Genomic DNA, 25710 nt, shown 5'->3' with positions numbered 1-25710 from the left:
GAAAGCAAGTTTAAAGAAAAACATATACACAAGGGGGTTTTCAGACATATGACTCAGAAAGGTTTAAGATTTCTTTTTCAAAAAGGTTGCAAAAGGGAATGGTAACTCACTGTGAAGTCCTAGATAAATCTAAATATCCATTTCTCCCCTAAATATTCAGATGGGTCCAAATAAGGAATATAACATTTAAAGAAAATACTGCGATGCTAAAATGGAAAAGGTTTGTCAAGTTTGGGGAATGTGGGTGAGAAGATCACAGACCACAGATGAGTATAAGAATGGAGTTAACCATCTTTAGAGTTTTCACCAAAGGTATTTTTTTCCGTGTGCAACACGGAAATTTTAGGAGGAATTGGAGATTTTCCCTCACTGGTAACAGGCAGACACTGAAGAGAGATCATGAAGACAAGAAGATTATGGTTAATAGAACAGCAGACAAATGGGTAATAGGACAGCAACTGGATGATACTTGGTGAGATTGCTGGGATAATGAACTTCTGAGGATACCCTGTTGTGAGCAGTTTGAAGACTTAGGGAGAGGAGTTTAGGAGCTGCCTCTCATATGGTGGAGACTGTATATGTGGAGGGAGAGAATCCTACTCTAAAACCAGAGGAAAGATTTTTCCCTACTCCCACTCAGACATTCTGGGAAAAAATGACTATTTAGAAAGTGAATGAAATTCAAATTATGTGCATTTCTTCAAATAGAACTCAACTTAGGCTACTACGTCCAGTCCACCTTTTTAATCCAAAGTGAAATGCCAAACTCAAGACCAAGAAGCATCAGAAGCAATATTAGATCAACTGGTCAAAAGGGCCATTATTAAAACTATTTATATTTGCCAAAACAAAAATCCATGTTTTTTTCACCTAGAGAAGCCAACTTCCCCCTCATTGTTTCCCTGCCTTCTCTTTACTTTTCCTCTTGCAAGCATGCAAAATCCGTCTTCATCTTTTTCTCTTTCTCATCTGGATGCCAAAGAAACCATTTTAGCTTTGTTTTCTTGTTTCAAGAAAGCAGCCAAAGGCCAGAGAATAGTGTGTTTTAATTCATTTTGAAAAACAAACTCACACAGATTGATTCTTCAGGTCCCCTGACTTGGACCTGGCACATTAACAAGTCCAAACAACTCTGCATAGTTACATTAATCGTGTTCTTGTGCTGCAAAGTCACTGGATGCAGGTAGCAGTGAAACATTCCCAAGACAATCATTAAACATGCAGAATGCCAGCCAGAAGCATGAATCACTTTCAGGGGTCTTGCTGCAGGGAGCATGAGGTTGTATTTTGTATGCATTGACAACTGTATAGGATAAGCCAGCTGTGTCCAAGGGAGCAAAGCACCCCCTATTCTTCTGAACCTAAAGGGGTTTCCTCCTCAAAGAAGCATGTTTTCAATCCCTAAACTTTGGGGCCAGATACAGCTCCAAGTGGCATTTGTTGCTCTTTGGAGAGTCAAAGCCAAGCCACTCTGAGCGTGAAAGCTGTGTGAGCCCCTCCTTCCCTCCTCCCCAGCATGGAAAGAATAATTGCCATTTCACCCTACAAATCCAAAAGAGTCTCCCCCATCCCTGGGTTCAAGCACGGACACAAGCCAAGCAAGCCTCGGATACCCAGGCCTGTTTGATTGTAGCTATGTTGGTGTATCTTGTGTACAAGGTGGAAAAGTGCTTTTGTTGTTCTACCTGATCCAGTTAGGGAAGCAGGACTAGGGGGTGCCTGCCTAATCGTCCCTAGCCCATGTGCTTATACTGGGATCTGTCCCGAGGGATCTGCACCTGGTTGGCAGTCATTTTGTGGTGGACGTGGTAAATTACGAGTGTTACCACAATGACGAGGCCCAAGATGAGCCCCAAAATCAGGGGCAAGGTTTCTTCCAGTTGCTCCCGCTCATCCACTGGGCATTTATGCTCTGAAATGGGAAAGAAGAAAAGCAGTGAGCTCTGGTCAAAATATTCTGAATCATAAGTTCTACAAAACAAAAAGGGAAATGGAAGTAAAAAGATTTCTCAAGGAAGCTTCAGGACTATTTTTCAGAAATAGTTTTTCCTTACCAACCCCAAGGTTAACACTTAATCTTTCTACATAAGGTATAATAAAAATATATTTAATTGTTGGATTCCTGGCAGATGTCAACAAAACATCCAGGTAATTTATTTAAATGTTCAGAGTTTCACCATTAGACACAATCATCATTGTTTTTACTGTTGATTCATTTTTAACTTTTTATTAAAGTAATATGTTCACATAATACATTGTATAAAAATATATAAGTTTCAAAAAGACTGAAAATACCAAGTGTTGGTGATGACGTGGAATGACTGGAACTCGTAACACCCCTGTTGAAAAATGTCGTGACCACTCTGCAAAACTGTTCGATAATTTCTAATAAAGCATCCCATTCCTAGGCATTTACCCAAGGAAAATGAAAACATAAAGAACACAAAAAGACTCGAACATAAATGTTCGTAGCAGCTTTATTCATAACAGCCTAAAACTGGAAACAACCAAAATGTTCATCAAAATGGAATGGATAAATTGTGGCATATATTCATATAATGGAACAGTAGTCACTAATAAAAAGGAATGAACAGTAGTCACTAATAAAAAGGCTACACATAACAAAATGGGTACATCTCAGAAATATTATGCTGACAGAAAATTGCCAGACACAAAAGAGTGTATACATACTGTATGATTCCATTTATATGAAGTTCAAGAACAGGTAAAACTAACTTTGTGGTGACAGAAGTCAGAATGTGCTTATATCTGGGGAAAGGAACATAAGGGAACTCTCACCTGTGATGTAGGTCTTGATCTAGGTGATGTTCACATGATTGCAGATATAGGTACAAAAGCATTAAACCATACATTTTAGATTTATTACTGTGTTATTTTTTATTGATACACACTATTCATACATTTTTATGGGATACATGTGATATTTTGTTACATGCATACACTCTAACGATCAAGTCAGGGAATTTAGGATATTCATCACCTACAGAATTTTTCATTTCTATGTGTGGAGAATGTTTGAAGTCCTCACTTCTGGCTATTTTGAAATGTACAACACATGGTTGTTAACTATAGTCACCCTACTCTGCTATTGAATGTTAGAACTTATGCCTATCTAACTATATGTTTGTACTCATTAACCAACCTCTCTTTAGTCCACTCTCCCCAAAACACACACACACACACACACACACACACACACACACCCATATCCTTCCCAGCCTCTGGTATCTCTCTACCTCCCTGAGGTCAATCTATTGAGCTCCTACATGTGAATACATGCAATATTTGTCTTTCTGTGTTTGACTTATTTCACTTAATGCAATGTTCCAGTGCCATCCACATTGTTGCAAATGACATGATCTCACTCTTTTCAATGGCTGAATAGTATTCAATTGTGTGTATACACCACATTTTCTTTATCCATTCATCTGTTGATGGACACTTAGGTTGATTCTATAGCTTTCCTACTGTGAATAATGCTGGGATAAACATGGGGGTGCATGTAATATACATAAATTATGCTATAATTTTTAAATAAGTGTAGAGCTTGATAAATTTTTACAAATGAACATCTCATGTAACCAACATCTAGACCAAGAACACAAATGTTAGCAGCACCTCAGCGTTGATTTATTTTTCACCCTCCTAAAATTCAAGATAGCTTCATAGTGCTGAGTCTCCATTTTTTTACATAGAACCACCACCAACAAAAAACTATTCTTGGGAGATGTTCTAGTGGTCAAACAGTTTGTCAGGCTAACCAGAATTGCTTTCCTAGAAACCAGAACAGGCTCATTTGCTTCTTGTGGGTAACTGGTGTCCTTTTAACCAAAATCAGGAACCACAAGAAATAAACAAGCTTTACATGTTTCTTCATAAAGTCCAAGTTTTTAAAGTCCAGATGACCAAGTAAACATTTATTAAGTACCTACTGTATGCCAGTCTCCTCCAGAATCCCTATTGACATAGTCCCTTCTCTCACCTTCCCTGAGATCAGCAGAAAGGAAAAGGGATGAGCTTTTCTCTCTAATAATAATTAGTGGAGACTTACTTTCACATATACAGCTTTTGAAAACTATATACTTGACATTCCTAGTCCCTAAATTAACAGTCAGTTCTAAGTACAAAGATTATCTGGTTAACAACCCTCTGAGGTACACAATATTATTATACTCATTTTACACATAAGGTAATAAAGTCATAATGATGATAAGTGGTTTGCACAGGGGTAAATGAAGCCTGATCTGAACTCAAGCAACTTAACACTATAGTTGGGGCAACACTTAACAGACCTAAACTACTGGCATTAAAAGGCTGCAGAATCCCAAGGTGGAGCAGAAAGGAGGGTTTGTCAGTTCGGTTTCCTGATCTGCATGCTGGTTGCAGAGGTTCATCCAGCATCTGAAAATTAAATGAGCTGGATATATATTACAAAGGGGCACAAGGAAGCTTTCCAGGGTGATGAATATGTTGATTTCTTGATTGTGGTGATGGCTTCACAGGTGTATTCATAAGTCAATATTTATTAAATTACATGCTTAAATGAGTACAACAATTGTACCTAAATACAACTTTTTATATGTGTATATGTGTGTGTATATATATATACACACACATATGTATATGTGTATAAAAATACATATATGTATATGTATACAATATACATATATATAATAGAAAAAGACATTCTTCTAGAAATAGCCTTTTTAAAAGATAGTTTGGCAAATGGTAAAGAAATGTTAAGGACTTATTAGGACTAAACTGAGCCTTTCTTCTTCTTACAACCAAAAGGTTGAAAAAGAATTTGCAGGGAACTTTTTCCCCCACTATTTGATTCCATTCTAATGAGTCCCAACACTTTGAGGGTCAGACTGGACCGAGATACATCCATTGCTCCAGGGACAAGACCTGAGACGACATAGTGTATCAGAAAGAGTGGCAGACCTAGAACTTCATGATGCCAGCATTGTGGTCTTCTTCTCCAATATGATACCATATCGCCTCTTTGACGAGAACAATGAATAGAAATGGGATCATGTTGGGTAGGAATTTTGTTAACAACAAAGGTTATTTATTTTCCTCATGATAACACCCTGTTGTCCATGTAATGTTAACACAGATTGCAGGGTTTGATTGGTTTGCAGGCACTAGTGGCAACCTCATACAATTTTTTCTTACTTAATACAATACATTGAATAGAAGCAAAGAATTTTTAAAATATTAAGAAGAAATACATTGATTTCAAATTATTTAGTAATAAGGCTAAGTCTGTTTTAAATGGTAAAAATAAAAAAATAAATTATCTCACAAAAAATAGCAAAGACCTCAGGACCTTCAGACTCTCTTCTGTGCACCATTCCAGGCTGCTACTTGAGCAGACCCCAGGCATCTTTACAAGGTTGCCCTTGTGGCCCTATCCACTGTCTCTTCTCTCCTTAACTCTCTCCTCTCTCTCCTCTGCAGAGCAATTTCATCGTTACCCAGACTGTCAGACCATGGTTTTAGCTCACTTCTCCCTGCTTACACTCTAGTTACCCAGGCAAACAATCAGCCAGGAGCCCCAAATACAACATCTATCTCCCTAGGCAGAATGGGAGAGGCAATGGAGAAAGAGTTGTGTCTGGGAGCAAGAGCTTACACAGCAAAACCACTGGAGAACATGGACAGGTGGTGTTCTGTGTGGCCCCAACTACAGGTATTCAGGACAGGAAGGGTGGTGAGTTAAGAAAGCTTCAGGAGGAAGGGAGGTTGGAGTTGGATTGGGAAGAATCTGGGGATGGGGCACCAAACGACCTTGACCAATTTGTAAAGTCATGTTTTCTCTTTTCTCTTGGTTTGTACCATAACAATGAATAAATAGATATACAGATAGATATAGTTGTAGAAATAGAGATATACATGAACTTTTAGTGGTCTCCATAGATCCAGATCATCACATCAAGAGGGAGTAGATATAATGGAACATTGTGAGGGAGAGAGATGATAGTGGGTTCAGATCCCAGATCTTCCACTGTCCAACCCTGGGCAAGTCTCTTAATCTACTAAGCTTCAGTTTCCTGTAAAATCGAGATGACACCTACTTTACAGGGTTGCTGTGAGTGTCAAATGTCATACTACAGAAGGCCAAGCACAGTGCCTGGCACAGAGTAGCTTTTCTATCATTGTTCACTATAAAAATAGAAGTCTTACACATTTAAGTCTTCTATGCACTTCTTTTAAGTATGGGAGCCTTTGGAGCTCAAGTACCAAATGTATTATTTCTAAATGGATAGTAGAAAGAATGTCATATCCCGTTCTTTAAGAAAAATAGAGAAAAGTTGATACAGTATGATAAAAGAAAGGGAAAGAAAAAAATATGCTTAGAATGCTATCATGATTTATTTCTCAGATGATTATCTTTTCTTGCTTTAGGAAAAAAATAGAATTAATCACACCACAGAAAAGGGCAATATATAGAGGATACCAACTACAGAGAAGTCAAAAAGTATCATAGCTAATAGTAAATCCCTCACTTACCAACCCCTATCCAGTAAGTGTTAAATAAAAAGGAATTCCTGAGCCCACTCTTTTATCCACTGTTTCAAAATCCACAAAGCTCTGAAAACAAAAAGTACTTTGTAATCACTTGTTTGGCAGCAAAACCTGACTTAGTCTAATGTGAGACTGCTTGCAGTTTTCAGTCATCCTACTTAGTATGACGTTTCACATGTTACACCGCAGGAAACAGAGATATTAGTATGTTTGATTGCATGGGGCTGCCCTGACTCTTCCGTGGTCTTATGTAATCTATAAACTGTGCACTGTATAGTCTTCCTAAAGTCTAAAATATTCTGAATTCTGAAAACCATCTAGTGCCAAGGTTTTTTGTTTGGTTTTTTTTTTAGTTCGATCTGGGTTTTAGATGAGGGATTATGAAAAAAGACCAGATTACGAAAAAAGAAAAGCAGGACATGCTTTTCTCTTTCAGGCTTAAGACAGTGCTTTTAATCTCTGCCTATGACCCATGGGAAAAAAAACAACAACAATATTTTACATGGCAGCTTAGAGCATATGTACACACAGAGACCTAAAGCAGAAGTTTGACAAACAATAGTTATCCTTGCTTTATGCATCTAATAATTTCTGCTCTATTCTATTCTGTTTCATTTAAAACAATGCTGCTCATGACCTACTAAGAAAAGGTTGTAATCTTTTTTGTGCAAGTATAATAAAACTAAGGACCCCTTCTCAGAATAATGTTTATGAATGCATAAAAAATAAAATAAACACAATTACAAGGGAAAGTGAAATTCAGTCATCACATGTTTTTAAAAGAATTTCAGATACAGCAATATATGTACTTCCTTATTGGAACACATATATGTTGGCTATGATTATAAAGCGGTGAGAAGTGTCAATGTTGCTTTGCAAGATCTGCACAAACTAATGTGAGATGAAAATACCTATGATTTCTATTGGTGACAGTCACAGGTACTGCTAGTACTACTGTGGTCTGTCATCTCCATTTGTAAACAAAGGAAGTGCTAAATATTAATCAGAAGTTACTGAAAATACAAATAGAATTTTTTTCCTCTGAATTCCATCTATAAACCATATGTACCCCAGGGTTAAAATCTTGTACTGTAAACTTATTATGCAACCCTCAGATTACAAAACAAGGAAGGCCTCTGATTTCTGCCAGGCAGAAGAGCATCTGTTGGCTTAGCCCAGACCCCATCTGGCTTCAGCTCTCCCTGAACCGCTGACTCCCTGTCCACCTCCACAGGACTTAGGGTCCCTCGTGCCTCTGCTCCTGGTGGACTCAAGACTCCAGAGTACACACAACAGGGGCCCAGGGTAAGTGGCCTTGACTGGAAGAGACAAAAACCAGCCTCATCATTGGAAGGAACCAGATGAAGACAAAACAAACAATAAATGAATAATCTGTGGCTGCCAGTTGAAAACAAAAGTCTCCTCAACCCTTAACCCAAGCGTACCCACTAAAATCATAATTTATCTTAGGTGCTGGTTGCTAGATATGTGTTTTATTTCACGACAGCGTTTTAAAATTATATTGACTCCCCCAGATAAACTGCAAGAGCGCTTCATTGCACCCCCAATGAACAGCTTTGGGATAGGCAAGGGAAGCAGAGGCAAGCTCTCTGCTTCCCCAGGCTCTCCTAGCACCATGGACTGAAACCGTTTGAAGAGGAGGGCAAGCTTTTTGTGGGCTGTGCTTCCCTTGTTGCTTGGCAAGGCAAGATAGAAAAAGGGTTTGACCCTCTTTCCGTATGTTCCCTGGGCTGGCTCTGGACTCCTGTCACATCAGCCAAATGTGTTTTGTATACTGAGAAGTTGTTAAGGTGAGTGGGCTCTCGAGACCTTTGACTGGAGACTGATACTCTCATCAAGATGTAAGCGTTCGCTAGACACAGTGACATCACCACCCAGCTATTTGGGAGACTGAGTTGGGAGGATTGCTTATGCCCAGGAGTTCAAGGCCAGCCTTGACTCCCATCTCAAAAAAAAAAAAAAAAAGATTTAAGTATTAGAGAAGAAAAAAATAATAAGAGCAAGTATTGTTTGATGTCACTGTATGCCAGGAACATGACATGCACTGTATACACCTTATCCCACTTGCATTGTATACAACCTATCCCACTAGACTGAAAGTTTCAGCGAGGCGGAAAAGTTCTTATATCCCAGTACTTAGGTGTAGTGGACACAGACACTGCCCATTCTTCTTTCGGCATTCACCAGTCCCATATGTCCCAATGGGTTTTGACTACAAAGTAGGTCAGAAGTCCCAGGGAGTTCATGCTTCCACAGTGACCATCAGTGATAGATGGCACTTGGTGGGTAAACACTGGTTTTCTCACCCTCAGGTGAGATAATTCTGGGACATATCCTATGCTCTCTCCAGAGGACAGTATCCGAAGCACGGAATTCTATGACTGGCCAACTCCATGGCTGAAGGCTGGGGCTCCATCTTGGAGTCCTCAACACAATTCTCAGCTGTGTTCATAACAGATTATTTCCCTTTGGCTGCTTACTCAGAAGGCCTTGAAGACCAACTATCTAGGGTAGCATGTGTCTTGACTGGGAAGTGCCAGGTAAATCACAGGTCTACAAAACTTTCTGGATCAGCAAACCCTTCATGCGTTTGTGACATGACAGCTTGCCACAGGATGCTCTACTGCGGGGCTGGTGGATAGAGAAACGTAAGCCATGTTCATTTCCACTAACACTAAAGTTCCCGCAGATCCAGGTAAAATACAGATTAAGTGGCATCTCCCAATCATGATGCTAGAAACAATATTAAAAAGCTCATGAATTTGGGGTACCCAACAAACTCTGTAAATGCCTCTCACACTCACATGCTGATGATAGCTACTCAGCAGGAGCAGTTGTGGCCCTCAGATACTAAGGACAAAAGTTCTGATACTCAAAGACAGGTTCTAGGAGGGAAGCCTTCACCAAGTCACTTCACCTCCCCGTGTCTCAGCTGCTCCATTGTAAATGGGGGTCTCAGTATCTTTCTGCAGTTCTGCTTGTTTGTTTTGGTTTGTTTTGTTTGCCCCTTGAGAGATAATTAAAAAGGGACCAACCTATAGGTGATGTCTTTTAAATGCCTGATAGACCTGAATCCTGAATAAAGGGAAATAGAGGTAGCCTTCCTATTCTATTATGTTTTTTCTGACATAATACATAAAAGTTTCCTTTTACTCAAGCTATTAGAATACTCAGGCTCGTTTGTTCCCTCCCAGCGACACATCCCCCATCCCATCTCAGCCAGAAATCTCATGGGGCTCTCCAAGGGAACTGCGGGCCTTTGAATGAGGCCCTCAAGAATTAATTGTGGAAGAACAAGGTAATCAATCCCAAAAGAGAAACAGAGTGCCTCAGATTGCAGGGGTGATAGCTTCTATTGCAGGGATGATAGTGTCTATTGCAGGGGTGATAGTTGCTGTACAAAGTGTATTTGGTAAATAAATGAGCCAAAGATGGCCTCTGTGTATTGACCTGTAGGTGGTGAATTTCTTCACTGCAGGTTGAGACTTTAGCTCAAAAGCCTGTTGGCACCACACTCCCACATTTTTACACATCCAATTATTTTTAAAATAGCCTAAACAAGAAAATTTGCAGCTGTTTAGAGCCTGCCTGCTTTGCATACTCCTTGAAACCTCGTGCAACAGCTGCTACCCATTGAAAAGACAGGGCCTTGGAGTTATAAGGCTCCAAGGCACTGCTGCCTCTAGAAGCTCTGGGACCCATGGACTCCCTGCTGTGCCACTGAGCAGATGCCACCTAGACTCATAAACCCCTCTCCAAAGCCTCTCTGCTTTGGGCATTCCCTTGTGCTCTTCCTTTTCTAGATGGCAGTCCCATAAGCCTCCCTCTGGACAGTCTCCTGCTGTGAGGGGCTTCCCTTCTCATAAAACCCTGTCCAAGTGTCTTCCAAAGAAGCGTATTGTGCCTTTAATCCTTCAAATTCTCTATAGTGCTCCATGGGCCAGCAGCATCACCTGAGACCTTGCTAGCAACAGAGCTTCTTGGGGCCCACTCCTAGACCTAAGTGAACCCAACTCTGAGTGCTAACAATATCACCACAGTCATTGCACGTTGCAGTTGAAGGTTCATGAGCAGATTGCTGGGCTGAGACTTTTGTTTGGGGATCAGTGTAGTAGCCAAGTACAATGCACTAAAGGGACTCGTGTGATAAAGATGTCAACCTCCATTTGGACTGCTCTCAGCCCTTGTGAGTGTCCACATACTGACTTCATGGACCCTTTCTTGATTTTCTTATAAAGTCTATTCAGTAGACAGGTGGGAAGACTGCCAGATATGACCCCCTTATACAGGGAATAGACTCTTTGCAGGAAACCATTATGCTGTGTTGGACAATGACCACGGTCCAAACACATGAACACACAAACACACACACAAACACATACACACACACGAACACACAGACACACCCCTGCAGTGGGTGTGCAGATATATGACATAATACTCCCTCCCCATGCAAGCATACTCCACTCACATACACACTCTAAAAGCCTCCCGAGCTTCTATTCTGAGGACAAAGGCCCAGTGCTAGATCCTGAAAAGGCAACCAAAAGGAATCTTTAAAACTCCACCAAATCGAAAATAATGATCTCTTACAAAACACAGTCGGGGCAGGTGCTGAGAGGCACAGACAGGAGGAGCCAGGAACAAAAAAATGCAGTCACACAAAGGCACACTGATCCAGTGTGTGATTCTGAATGAGGCTTGCCACCTCCCAGGAATGTCAAGGGGTAAGCCCGGGGACACCATACACAAGAGAACGTCCTAATTGTTAGCCAGAAAAGCCTGGAGTGAGACAAGTGTCATTTGCTTGTGACTTCTCTATTCGCATTTAGGAAGTTATATGTGGTTACAAACTCTCTATGTCTATCCAGCAGCCTTCCCTATCTAGGACCTTGAAGTGGATCAAAACTGGTTTTAAAAGAAAAGATACCATTTACTCCATGCAATGAATTGTACGGAGTTTTAGGAAAGTGGCTCTGCTCCTTATGCAATGCTTATTTATTCTTACTTTATACACAATTCTAAAAATCTATGAAGTTTGATTTTTCAGGCCATAGCCTGTTTGGTGCCAACGGGCTTTTGAGCTAAAATCTCAGCCTGCAGTGAAGAAGCATTTTCTTGCTCTAAGAATTTCTCATTCTAAGCAATGACTTAGAGATAACACAGAATGGTAAGGAGCTAGGAGAAGCAGCAATTATAGCACCAGTGGTAACAAGAAGTAAAGAAATGCCTAGTAACAGCTAATCAGCAAAAACTAGAAAGTCATTATAAACTATTAAGAGTACCCATATAAACTCAAAAACATTTATGGCAGGGTCCTGGGCACTAGGAAGTGACATTACATAGTCCAATTATTTTCATAATAAATTCCTTATCATCAATAATCATAGTAAGTCAAATTATATTTGATTATGCTCAACATTTTCAGTTTAAGAAAGACGCTATTACATTTTATAAATACTTTCATAAACAAAAGTATTTTAAAAACCAGTTAAGGTCTTGACACAGTTTAGTAGCTTCAATTTTGTAGAAAATACATTAACATGGGATAACCTATCCTTACACCTGAACAGGTAAGTGTGACACTGCTTTACTAAATATATGACATTCTGATTTGCATGACATGGCAGCATTTGGAAGTCTCTACTAATTAAATCCACACCGTCAAAATATAAACTCAGTCAGAGTTAACTGGACATCTGCAATATGCCAAGCACTGTGTATTAGGTGCTAATAATATAAAAATGAATAAGAAATGGGCCCCTTTCTTAAAGACAATTTAACTTAGGACTTCTTAAATGCCGTCTCAACAATCAAGGTGGAAGGTGGTGCATTCTCTTCAGTAATAGGTTGAGTGGAAGCTGCATTTTATGAAAGCTAGATATCTTGGAAAATGATCATAGATGAAAAAGGTGGAGATTCTCTAATATCCTGAACATTGGAATTGTTGTATTCACCTGGGGGTCTCTGACCCAAAGAAAAGCACAAACAAAGCAATCAAAATTTTTCTGATTTTTTAATCCATGTAGAATAAACAGAATATAAAATGTAATAACCTCCTTTGTGAGGGAGAGAGAATAAATGACATGAATCCACTTATCCTACACTTGCCCAATGTCAATTGTTGCTGGACTTGAGCAAATTGCAGAAATTTTGACTCCCCTTGTGCCCTACTTCTGCAGGAGTGCTGAGAATGAAAGAATGTGGTTGACCTGAACCTGCCACAGCACAGCTGGGTCCCCTTTCAGGAGCTACACAGAATGAGAGACAGCCTTGTTGCACACTCTCAGCAGAAGCAGCTGGGGTTAAATGGCTCAGCCTTCAGGAACCCTTCCCTCCCTGGAGCTTAAGGACATCGTCCTCCTGAAGGTGCTTGGTGGAAAGACTTGGTGAGTCCAAGATCCGTGCATACACAACCACCCCCACTGCATTCTAGATGCACAGAAACTTGGACTCACAGCAGCAGAAGCTTCAGCTAGAAGTATCCAAGAGAACAAGAAGAAACTGAAGCCCAGAAAGGCAAAGACCCTTCCCCCATCTGTAGCTCTCTAGATTAACTAACTTCTTAAAGATTTTAGCTGCTTTCTCCTTGGAAAGTTTGCATCAAAATTACAGTTTTTTTCAAAGTGACTTTTTAAATATTTCTCCCTATAAAGATTCATCTTTTGGCAAAGGAAAGAAGATGGGGAGAGAAGGAAAGATGAAATATAAGAAGGAAGGGAAGAAGGTAAAGAAAAGAAGAAGGAGGAAACAAAGGGAGATAGAGAAGAAAGGACTAAAGTGAAGGAAGACGGGAAGGAGGTTGGGAGGGAGAAAGAAAGAACTACTGAGAAAAGTTCATACATTCAGCTTATTGTTTTTTTAGTCTTTGAAAATTATTAAAGAGGCAGGCAGCATGATTTCAACCTAGAGGAAATCCAAGTGATAACATCCTGGGGCCCTGGTAGGTCCCTCTCCCATCCTTCCTGAAATAAACTAGGTCTTCTTCCCCTCCATCCCCCACCAGCTTACCTTCACTGAAGACAAAATCTGAGATAATGTCAAAAGGTTGGATGTGGACCGCAGACAGGATCATGGTGACTGTCTTCTGTGGATCACTAGAGGCCAGTGAAATGGTTTGCTGAGCTTGACACTCATAGGACTTCCCAGCGGGGGTGACCAAGGCAGAGAGGTGGTGCGAGTTGGCTGTGTGCTTCCCTGCTACAGCAAGATCCCAAAGCAATAGTTAGGCCCCGCTTGCTGGCAGAACTCTCATTGTTCCTAACTTAATGTGCCAGAGAGGTAGTTGTTGCCTCTCAGTTTCAGACCCCACACCACTCCTGTCCTCTCTGTTCCCTTGCCAGGGCTAGGGCTCTACAAATGGCATCAAGTGGTAATGAAAGACAAACACACCCATTCTCTTGAGAGCCAGGGGTCTCTCAATATTAATTCGGAATTCTTGTTTTGAAGAGGAGAGCGATACCTAAAAACTCAACCCTTGTTACTGAATAAAACCTAGGCTGGGCATAGTGGATCCTGCCTGTAATGCCAGAACTATAGGAGTTCAAGGTGGGAGAATCGTTTGAGCCCAAGATTTCTAGACCAGCCTGAGCAACATAGTGAGACCCCATCTCTGCAAATACACACAAGAGCACACACACACACATTACAAAATTAGTCTGGCATGGTGATGCAGGCCTGTATCTGGGGAAATTGGGGTGGGAGAATCTCTTGAACCCAGTAACTCACTCCAGGCTGCGTTGATCTATGATGGTGCCACTGCACTCCACCATGGTGGACAGAGTGAGAACCCATTTCAAAAAAGAAAAAAAAAATTCCCTAATAATGGAGATTCCAAAGACACAGAAGGAACAGTGACTTGGTTTTCCACATTTCACATGGGCCTGACAAAGCCAGACAGATTGCTGGTCCTCTGGATGCTTGTCCTTACACACGTACATCCCCTCTGAAGGCCTGCCTCCCATTGCTCCTTTTCTGACCTAAGTTTGAGTTTTCCTTTTTCCTTTTTGGTCGAATTTAACTGGGGGACATCCTGCATGTAAACTTTGATGAAAAAGAGAAAATCCTCCTTTTACTGTGATGACAAAAAGGGGTGAAAAGGGAAAGATGACATATGCATTTTTATGTATTCATTAAAAATCCTTTCCCAACTCAGGTGCCTGGGTGATGAAAGGCCTCATTATGAGTGAAACAGACAACTTATAAAGAACAAAATAAATTTAAATGTGGTCTTTGATGGTTTCTGCAGATAAGAATACTGTTATTTGGGGGATGAACGCTCCTTTTGCCGAGGACGATCTGGGTGAGTTGTCGGAGGGATGGGCCAGAAACGCTAGTAAATTATACACGGTGCAGAGTCCACTCTCAGGTGGCTGCAGTCGATGACTGAATATCCCGTGCGAGCCACGCTGCCATGCGCAAAAAGACACTGAAGGCCGTCACATCCTGACCGAAAAGGAAAGTCGCACTGCCCCCTTGCAGTTTTAGCGCATAAGAAACAAAACCAGGGTGCGGAAGAAAATTAAAATGCAGCTTTGCCCTTCTCCGTGGTCCTTCAAAGGCCAAATCATAAGAGGTCGTTTTGAAGCACCAGGGAACGGCAGATCTTCAAGGGACTTCTCATCTAGGATCAGGCCACGGGTGACGTTTGGGTCCCCACGCCTGTGGTTCCTGGCGGATCTACAAGGCCTGAGACCCAGAAGACTCATGGGCGCTCCTGCCTCTTCCGCCCTAAAGAGCAAGCCGAGAAAGACTTGGCCTCGGAGCGCAAAGCCTGGAACGGTTTCCAAAACCCTGGGGAATTCTCTCTCCAAGTCTGCTCTGCGAGTTCCCAGGCTCCCTTCCCAGCCATGCCGGCCTCTACTCACCACTGACTGCGTCTTTGAAGTGGGTCTTCTCGGAGGAGTCGTAGACAAACTGCACTTTGCTCATCCTCCAAGTCGCCTCAGGTCCCTTGGACGTGTTGTGGCTTTCCTGTTGAGCCGGGGAGGCGCACTTGAATCGCCCCGGCAGCGTCTGGGTTCTTAAACCCGGGGCGCGCCACTTCCCACACCCACGCGCAGCCTGCGGCCCCTCTGCCAGCTGGGCTCGGAGTTACCTTTACAAAGAGCATTTTGAGTGCGTAGGCGCGATCCACCCAGAACACTTGCAGCTCCGACTCGCTGTGGCCACAGCGGCCCTTCACCTCAGCTCCCCGGGTCAGTGCGATATCAGCCTGTTCTGTGATCAGCTGGGAACACAGACGCCCCGCGCCCCCTCAGCTCGCCCGGCCCTGGGGCCGGGGCTGTAAAGGGTGGCGCGTCCAAACTCTGGGTTGCACGCTTGGGCGCTCCTTTGCGCGCGCGCATCCCAGGTTCCGGGAACATGCAGTTAGATGCTCTACGTGCAGCCCCGGCCGATAGGGAAGCGGAGAGAAGGGGGTTTACTTTCAAAGCAGGCAGGCGAGCAGAAGGCATTGCAAGTTGGAATCCCCATGCAGCATTCGGGAGCAGCCTGTAGGGGTGTGGGGAAGAAGGCGGGCAAGCCAGGTTTCCGAAGGGCCTTGAGGAAGGGTGCCCTTCGCCCTGGAGCCCTAGGAGCAAGCCGAGGGGGAAGAGATTCCTTACATCTACATAATTGCTGGCCCACACATCATAAGGTACAATAAATTTGGCTGCAAACTCTGCCATGAGACACGTCGTCCCATTTTCCCGCACCACAAATATATCTTTTTCAGGGTTAGTGGAAAGGCCTGAGAGATTTTCCACTTCTTGTTCTGCCATGATTTGAGCCATTGTATCTGCGGAACAAAAAAACAATTCCATCAGTTCAGGACTCAGGGAGCCCACGCGCCTCGGGCGCTAGGGTGGGGAGACAGTGGTCTGCAGGCTTTGGAGTGACAAAGTTCTCTGCCAGCAGCTGTGCGCTCTACGAGCTGTTTCTCTAGTCCAGGTCTAACAAGCTTCATTCCTTCCCTGTTAATTAATAATGAAAATATGATTTTAAAAATAATTTTAAAATCATGACTTTGTTTGTAATATAGCTGACCGTTTTCTACATCTTGGGATTTTAAACTAAGTATTTCTTGCTAATGCTCTGACTTCACGAAGCTGGCCTGTCTAGGCTCTGTCTGCAATATGTCACACAGGTGTATGGCTCTCACGGGAATTCCCTGCCACCGGCTGGGGAGACCCTGCCTCCTCCCCTAAAAGAAAAAAAAAAACCGCAAAACATTAAGGGCCATTTTTTTTATCTTAAGCTAATTGGCTTTACTTTGCCGGCTCTGTTCTCTGCAAAGAGTGCATCCCGTCCTCTCTCCCAGTCGCCAAATCGCTACTCACGGAACAACATCAGGAGAACTCGAAGTCTGTCGACGCTGGGGACCGCTCTTCCTTGGAGATCCATACTCGCAGTGCAGCGAATGAGGCCAGCTGTGCTACTGCAGAGGCCGCCCGAGAGGGAATCCCTCAAAGTCGCCGCTGGAGTGGGCCGGGGTGAGCGAGGGGCGGGGGACAGAGAAGGAGGAGGGAGGGAGCGCGTATTCTGTGAGCGCTGGGTAGAACTCCGTGTGGAGTGCGGCACCGACAGCTGCTGGCAGAGCAAATCAGCTCACTGCAGAGGAAAGGACCGCGCGGCGAGGGAGCTGTCCACGGCTGCGAGTGCTGAAAGCAATCCGATTGTGTGGCAGGAGTGGCTGTGGCTTGGCTTGTGCGGAGGGCCAATGAGATTTGGGGGTACCTAAAATTCTCCCTGGTTCTGTTTCCTGTTCTGCAGTTGCATCCGCAAATATGCGTCTGTTCTGAGAAACTTAACACCACCCTCAGACTTACTAAATCTCCTTACCAGGTACAGTTATTACGTGGTGTAGATACCATACCACTGGAGTACTGTCTTCTGAAAATGCATCTGGTTCCTGGAAGAAAACGGTGGAGCAAAAATTGTTGCTGCTTCGAGGGAGGAGAGCTATGTAGGAATAGGGAAGAGAAAATGCTATGGCAACAGTTTCCTGAATTTGGAGACATCCCTTTCTCTCCTTTGCTCTCAATGAGCTCACGGGTTTAAAGTAAAATTGACGCCTCCTCAAACGAGGCCATCAGACAATGCAGTAGCTCTATGTGGGCTTATTTTCCTGTGAATTTTGCTCCCGGGAGCATGAGGACTCTGACCTCTGGGATCACCTATCCTCTCGCATTATACTGTGACCACTCTGCCAAGAAGGGATGCAAGCAAATCAGAAGTTTTTGAGAGTTATCTAGTATCTCTTAGGACAGAAATTTTAGAATTATGCCCTAGATAATGTCACATGGTTATGTAAGAAAAACACACACTGATACTACTCTAAAGCCTCTAGTGGAACAGAAAAACAAATATTACTGGGCTAATTCCTGTATTTACGTATTTGGTAGCTTGCTTATTTTTTATTTTTGCTCTATGAATCAGAATACAGCTTTGAAAAATACACATGCAGTCCTCATCAATTGTAGTGATGTCCAAATATTTTATGCCTTAGAAGATATTTCATGATGCAAATAAATGTTGTATCTAGTAATATAATGTTATAAAACAATGTCATATTAAAGGGAAAATTGCAAAGTATTTCACCTGCATTATCTAATTTGATTCTCTCCAATCTTAGAAGGTAGGCAAGGAAAGATACGAGTTACTGTGGTCTTCTATACCCCAAAACTGAGGCTCAACTCAATTAAATGACCTTCCCAAATATCACATGGTCAGTTAGAATTAAAATACAAAAATCACATGCTTTAACTCTGTAAAGATTATCTTCATTTCTCCTTACATAATATTTTTACTCCATATTTTGATTTCCATAAAAATATTTATTCAATATCAAATAATAATCTGAAACCTGAAATCTCTATCATTATTTCACATTCTTGAAATGTATAGAATGCTGTTTTAAATATAATCACATTCTTTCTAACATATCTGCCACAAAGTATCTATATAATGCTTTGGCTTTCAAACATATTCCTATATCAATCATTAGATCACTAGCAATTCAAATTATAAAGAAATATTAAAATTGATACTATATTTTGACATTTTGACTTTCATGTTTGTATTTCAGTGTTTCATCCAAACATTTCTCAAGAGCTTTACAAAGATGATTATATATAGAAAAATTGGTGCAAATTTTACAGGAGAACTTAACAGAAATGATTTTATACAGAAGATTGATATAAGGTCAATTCTTATCAGTTGAAAGTGGAAGATATAACATTTGTATGTGTTACATTTTTTCATGTTAGTAATTATTATTAATCACTTATTTTCCTGCAGTAATGTAAAACTGGAAAACAATGAGACATGTAATGAAGTATTTATTCTCTCTCTCTCTCTCTCTCTCCTCTCTCTCTCTCTCTCTCTCCAGTATTTTATGAGGACAGAAATTAGTAGATTTCAGTTCAGGATTCACTACTTATTACTTTTGTGATCTTCTAAAGATTTTATTTTTTCTCACCTGTAAAATTGGTAAAATAACTCAGAGGATGGCTAGTTAGACCAAATGGGCCAATGAATATAAAAGCATTCTAAACAAATTACAAATAGATCTGTAAACATTAACTGAATATGTACTACTTCCAGTATGCTTGATGTTTTGAAAACCAAAAGATATTTATCATTACACAAGCAGGAGAGATACCTATAAGAGATTATGACAATTTCTCTTGCGACATGTTTTTGCAGATATCTTCATTACATAAGTTGCTAAAAGATCAACTGAATTAATTGTTATCTGCCTTAATGATAAAAGATTAAATGAGTAGTAGCATTGGTCATTGATCCTAAAATGTTGTAGTTGATTTACAGATCAGATGGTTGTTCCTTTGAAAATTATACCTGATATAAATGATCTCTTTGTTGACACTGGAGAGTGTACCCTAGAGTACTCAAATGAGTTGAAAAACGAAAGGAAGCAATTTTAACCCTTTTTTTGGGGGGAATTATTTGCAAAGCACAATCAGTTCAATGACTTTTTAACGTTTAATCTTAAACATGGCTAACAAATGCCCATTAATTTATCATCTTATCCACTGTGATACATTGCAATAGGAGTTGGGTCATTATGCCTACAACTTTTACTTACATTAAATAAATATCTTTCTAATCATTCTGAAAAAAGTCTTTGGTTCTCTAAAATAAGCAAAGAGGTGATTAAGGAGCAAAATTTATCATTAAATTACATTTTAATATATTAACAATGTTTCCCAGAATTTGTTCTATTTTTCATTTCTCTAGTCTAAAAGATGGTAGGAGAAATTGACATAAATATGTACACCTGCATAGGTGGTGACTGTGTCAAATTTTATTATTGCTGTTGGTGGTCAATAGAAACTGTTACGGTGCAATGTGACCTAAATACACTGGATTTGGGATCTCCTCTAGATCCTCTAGGTCCTTCAAAGGCTGTTTTCCCATTCATATAGATACTTACTGAATTAGCCTTTATGAATCTCATACCATTGAGTGGTTGCTGCTTTATAAAAGTGCAAGAAGAGGCCCCTGTCTAGAACTTTCAATTTGGATGAGAAAAAATAAGAATTTACATAAAGATACCAGTTAGCCTGGCACAGTGTCTGCATAAATGTTTAGGGGAAAAAAGTAAGACAGGCATCCCAGGTGGGAGAGTGGTTGAAATGGACCAAAAAAGGCCTCTTGGAGAAGATGAGTCTTGAAAGAAGTTGACAAACTGATGTAGGGTGGAAGGAAGGATGCAGATAGAAGAAATATCTATTGACTAGGGAATTAATGCAAAGATGTAACTCTTCATCCGTCCATATTTATCCATTTGCAATAAAAAGCAAATTAGGCCCTAAATTCACAATGCCTTATGTACTATAGAACCCCTATTTCATTTCCTTATTTGATAATTTACCCACATATGGCATATGTAAAAGAATGGCATATGCAAAATTTATTCTAACTAAAATTAAACTTTTCAAGTTGTTAGAGGCATCTTTTTATATTTGGTTGTGCAAGCAATTGACTTGTTTTTGTGAATCAAGAAACAAAATTATGAAAATTAGTGAACAATACTAGTAAGAAAGGCATATTCATGAGCGTCAAAAGGAAAAGGCTGGGCTTTGTTGCAGCTGAAATTTGGTTTATTGGCATCTCAGTCCACTTTACATTAAAGTGTAAAAATGTACTCCTTGCTCTGTTGTCCCCACAGACACCAAGCCATCCCTCTGCAACCCACACGCAGACAATGGAAGCACACCCGAATAACAGAAGCAGAAATAATTTACACAAGCAAGATGCACACAGCTGTTAAGCCAGACTTTCTACTCACCAAAACCTTTTCTTGTGTTCAGTTTCTCATAGAACAATTATTTCATTTAATCATTGCCTTCGAAGACCTTTGCAACACTTTCTAGGATCTAAACCCTTGTGGGATAGAAACTGAAAAATAAATGTATGCACAAGAATTTAGATCCAGAGCAAAGAGTACAAAAATAAGGGTTTAGATCCAGAGCAAAGAGTACAAAAATAAGTGTCTGCATGAGCAATGTATGCACCAGAATATTTTGCGCATGCATTGCTAAGCTCTAGAATCTTTGGGAAGTATAGGAAAATTGAGTTTAGGCTCCAATGCACTCAGTCTGCATGCCCTTGGTATAATTTCCCTCATCCTAGTGCTTCTTTGGTGTCTCCTGCATCTACTCTAATGAAACAATGGTTATTTCTGCAATAAGGGTAACCAGTAGAGGAAACAAACCACCAGAATGATGGCCTTTTTATTGGCTATGTTCACACTAAGTCCTGAAAAACATATCATTTATGAGTTCATTTAGAAGAATTGCCTTCAGCATGGGGGAATATAGAGAACAGCATCCTTATAGTAAACCCTGAATAAGCAAATGGTGAGGGGCCAGGTAATCATTCCTCAAAATTTCAGTAGCAAATAAATCATTTTTGTCTTTTGAATCGTGATTAGTTAACTGTTTTGGTCAGTCTTACATTTTTGCTCAGTGATACACAATTCACTCTGCTATCTCAGCAGTGAGGAAAACCTTGTTAACTTATGGGCAGGGGACCTTTCTGTAAGGTTGAATTAAAACTCATTTGAGGATTTTAAAAAATCTTTAATAAGTCTGTTCTTCAAGAAATAGCATCTGTCACAATAGGCCTAAGGTTAGACAAGCTGTGGCTCATTTAACATATTTTGCTACCTGAATTCTGTGACAAAGCAGTACCCTAAAAATCTCTGAGATATCACAGGAGTTAATTGTTCCCTTGATTAGTTTCTCTCTCTCTCTCTCTCTCTCTCTCTCTCTGAGATTCTCACTCTGTCGCCCAGGCTAGAGCGTAGTGGCACAATCTTTACTCACTGTAACCTCTGCCTCCTGGATTCAAAGTATTCTCCTGCCTCAAACTTCCTGAGTAGCTGGGACTACAGGTGTGTGCCACCATGACTGGCTAATTTTTTGTATTTTTAGTAGAGACGGGATTTCACTATGTTGGCCAGGCAGGTCTCGAACTTCTGACCTCATGATCTGCCTGCCTCGGCCTCCCAAAGTGCTGGAATTACAGGTGTAAGCCACCGCGTTTTTCCATTTTATGGTCTGAGCACAGCGGGCCGCAACTTAACTGCCAGCCAAGTTACTCTTTTAATTGTCTATCTGAAGTTACCTGCATATTAACTTGAAGATGTGTTTGGAACTAAGGAAAATTTATATTAATGGCCTTTGGGAAGGAGGGTGAGAGTGGAGTCCAGAGTCCACTGTCTCCTATTGAAGCTTTGCTGGCATTGTAGCTGGAGTCCTGGAATTCCCTGGGGTGCTCTGATGTAAGTTTAGGACTTTCTCTCTCTCTCCTCTCTCTCTCTCTCTCTCTCTCTCTCTCATTGTGAAAGCGTAGCAAGATGTTTTAGTAACAAGGTAGTCGAAAGGGGAGAGTGTATTGGAAAGGTGAATGGGATGGGAGTCTAAGAAGCGATATGTTACTTATGACCGTATTACTCTATTAGCGACAACATCTGGAAGGAGTGGCTTCGCTTCTCTGGTCTTCGATATATCTTTCCTAAAGGATCGCTCCAGGACTACATGCCCCAAGCCTCTGAGTGATCTTAGTAGGGAAGTAATCTGAGCAATATCCTTTGGATGATGTGGGTGGGTGCTCGGAATTTCATCATTAAAATTTAATATCTGAACATGCAAGAAGTGTGCGTTGCTCAGGACACATGGACCATGGTCTGTGGCGTTACCTTTGGATGGCGCGGCGGTAGGTTGGCCTGGTTGCTCGTGGCTCAGTATCCTTGGGCTGGCGCGTGAGCCCACTGCGGACTCCAGACTTGACAGCTTCTGCCGGCAGGAAGGAAGATGCACTCTACCGTTGGGCGCTTCGCTGCCTGCACCCCTGCCTAGCGATGTCCTCAGCCTAGGAAAGACGTCAGCGCTTTGCACCGGAGTTGGGTTCTTTGGCACATTCGAGCAGCTGCTCCGGGTACAGCGGTGGATGATAAAACTCAAGCCTACTTGCAAAGGCAAGGTCCACACCGGCTCCAAAGCTCAGGGAGAGAGGTCAGTCCAGGGGCTGGAGCTGAGTATGTTCGGGCCATGGCGACAGGAACCACGGGGTCTTTAGTGTTCGGTTACCTAGAAGAGTTACATACGTCACAAGAGTCCATTGTTCCCTTAGTTAGTTACTGTTTTTACTTGTCTGTCTGATAATTTTAAACGGGGACGAAAGTTAGCGTGTCTTGGCTCCTCTGAGACTTTCTTTGGAGCTCTTAGGCCCCAGGAAGCCTCTATCAACCTTGCTCTGGGGCGGGGAGGATGGGCGATGAGACAGACCCTGGTGATCACTGGCCGCGGGCTTCTCGGGTCCCTACCTTGTCCAGAGAAAAGCCTGGAGACTGCTAGGAGAGGCAGGGTATTAAACAGAGGAGAGGGAGGAGACCAGGTTACAGAGGCTTCGCTTCTCTTTTTCTTTTTCTTTTCTAAACCGCCAGCACAATATCCGTGCCGAGGGAAACTCCCCCGACAAGCCCCAACAGTCTAGCCGCCGGGTAAAATGGGGAGGATGTTGCGTTCCAGGGCCAGGGGCGCGCGGGGATCCTTGCTGCAATTTGGTCCTGGGACAACCCCAGGACCTGTACGAGATTTTCCAAACAGACAATAGATTCTGATCGCTCAGAGGAGATCGAAGCAGAGACTGCCAACTAGGCTCCAACGGCGCGGAGAGAGCCCAGGTGCGTTCCCAGAGGAAGCGGTATCTCCGCGCGGGGCCGGCGCCAGCCCTGGAAACGAATGGGTTCGGGCCCCAGGACCAGGAGAGAAGGTGGACTGACTCATTGGTGTTCCCTCTGTAGGGTCCCTATTCGCTAAGCTAGCTATGCCCAGAGAAGAGGTACTGAAATTCACACCTCCTCCTACCTCCAACCCCTCCAGGCGCCCAAAGCTGCCGGAGGCTCTGGGCTATGTTAGGACTTTTTTTTCCTGCTGTCCTCTCATTCCCCAATCTGGGCATGAGGGCGCAGGAGAAAGGACTTCTCCACCCTAGATCGGAACTGGAAGAAAACTACAGTCTTCCACCTAAACGCGAGACAAACCGCAGGCCCGCCCCCCGGGGAAGGTCTCGGCTGAGGCTGCTTGGGAACTCCGGTGCGCACCCCCGCATGTCCCGGTCCAGCAGCCCTCCAGGTGCGCTGCCCACGCCTCAGCGGGAGGTAAGACCCCGTGTCTGGCTGCGCTTAGGGGTGGCCTGTCTCCGGCCTCTCTCCCCTGGTCCAGTGAGGGCCAGATACGAACTCTGGGAAGCCCCACACCTGATAAACGCTCTGTGGATTTTTTCAACAGTCCCTCAAAATAAGAGTATGAAAACACCCCGTTCGGTTACTTTTTTCTCCAAGGTGACCATTAGGGTTGTTTCAACTTAAAAGCAGATTTAGGGGTGCCCCAGCCTTGCCCCTGCTTGTGAGATCCCCCAGGCCTCTGCTGTCCACCAGAGGTGTCCCTTGGCCCAGCAGCCCCGCTTGGGCACCTAACCCCGCAGGCTCTAGGCCCAAATCTATTTCCTCTCCAGGATTATCTAATTCTCCGGGGCCAATGTTTTTCCTCTCCTTCAGCGAAACAGCAGGGTCTATGGAAGTTTGTAGCCAACGCCTCGCCTGCAGCCTCCGGAGTCTCAACCCAAGCCAGCCCAGCCTTATAGCCCAGAGCAGCAAAGCCACAGCAGGCAAAGCGAGCTAACACCGGTCGCGCGGAGGTCGGGAGCCCTGGCGGCGGCGGCAGCGGGGCAGTTATTCCCGGGTGACTCTGGGGACGCGCGCAGATGGGGGACGCCTCCGGCCACGCACTTGGGGCCAGCTGCAGCTCCAGGGAGTCCGGTGCTGATGGATCATCTCATTTCCCGACTTGATGGGCCGAAACCTGGGATGGCTGTACCAGCAGGGAGAGGGTGGGCTCAGGGACAGAGGGGTAGGCGGCCCTAGGTGCTGGATTTTGGTTAGGGAAGGACAGATTTCTCAGAGGAAAAAAACCTAATTTCCCCTCATCGCGAGGTTATGATCCGTTTTTCCATTTTATGGTCTGAGCACAGGCGCCGCGCCCCTCGTCGTCATGGACCGCGCGCGGGCCCTGAGTGCAGTGGCAGTTCCGGGGGGCGCCTGGGGCCTCTGAGTCCGCCCGCACTGCGCCACGTGGCATCTTTTCCCACCGGAGGCTGCGGAAGCAAAGGACTCGCCCTTCCAATTCCTGGAAAGAGCCCTGGGGGCAAGCGGGCCGCAAAAACCTTCCTTCCATTCTGGGTCCACCTAAAGTCCGCATCTCCCCGTGGACTGGGAACTTGGGCTCTGGTCCCGTGCTCGCCCCGAGCCTCCGAGCCTCCGGGCACTGCGAAGCTAAAGGCCAACCCCGTGCCACAGCAACTAGTTTGGAGCAAGGAGGCAGAACAGGTGTTGAAAGTCGGGGCAGTGGTGAGGGAGGGTTGTAGAAGGGTGCGTGGGAAATGTGCATCGAAATGCTTGAATTCCTTCTGTCTGACCCTCCAACAAGACGAAGAAAGTCGTGTATCCCCTGGGAGGGAGAGGCTGCACGTCCCTGTTCTGACACCCCGCCCGGGGGCTCAAGTGGGAGTCAGAGGGAATGAGAAGAGAGGGAAGTCCGAGGCTAAGTTTGGGTGAGAGGTGAGCAG

The 25710-nt window shown here is 43.0% G+C and overlaps 1 protein-coding gene across 2 annotated transcripts; it reads right to left on the bottom strand.

Annotated features, from left to right (window-relative positions):
- Window positions 1-1027: 1027 nt before the first annotated feature.
- Window positions 1028-17579, bottom strand: LAMP5 (lysosomal-associated membrane protein family, member 5). 2 transcript variants are annotated; one of them, XM_011948854.1, is made up of 6 exons: window positions 16893-17579; window positions 16179-16351; window positions 15671-15802; window positions 15441-15546; window positions 13585-13773; window positions 1028-1912 (listed from the first exon to the last, which is right to left on the bottom strand). In XM_011948854.1, exons 1-6 carry the CDS (start codon window positions 16954-16956, stop codon window positions 1734-1736), a joined length of 843 nt encoding a protein of 280 aa, XP_011804244.1. In that variant the 5' UTR covers window positions 16957-17579; the 3' UTR covers window positions 1028-1733. The 2 variants fall into 2 exon arrangements, with proteins under 2 accessions (XP_011804244.1, XP_011804245.1); XM_011948855.1 differs by lacking the exon at window positions 15671-15802.
- Between the last annotated feature and the right edge of the window lie 8131 nt (window positions 17580-25710).

The sequence above is a fragment of the Colobus angolensis genome, unplaced genomic scaffold (genome assembly GCF_000951035.1).
Source record: "Colobus angolensis palliatus isolate OR3802 unplaced genomic scaffold, Cang.pa_1.0 Scaffold285, whole genome shotgun sequence".
NCBI classification, from domain to species: domain Eukaryota; kingdom Metazoa; phylum Chordata; class Mammalia; order Primates; family Cercopithecidae; genus Colobus; species Colobus angolensis.
This window is presented reverse-complemented; position numbering and strand designations above follow the sequence as displayed.

Excerpts from the sequence above, each read along its gene's own strand:
- LAMP5 (XM_011948854.1), bottom strand. The coding sequence starts at position 16,956 with ATGGATCTCCAAGGAAGAGCGGTCCCCAGCGTCGACAGACTTCGAGTT. Across the intron at positions 15,547-15,670 it reads TCAAAATGCTCTTTGTAAAG|GAAAGCCACAACACGTCCAA; the intron begins GTAACTCCGAGC and ends CCGGCTCAACAG. Across the intron at positions 13,774-15,440 it reads CTTCAAAGACGCAGTCAGTG|CAGGGAAGCACACAGCCAAC; the intron begins GTGAGTAGAGGC and ends ATCTTGCTGTAG.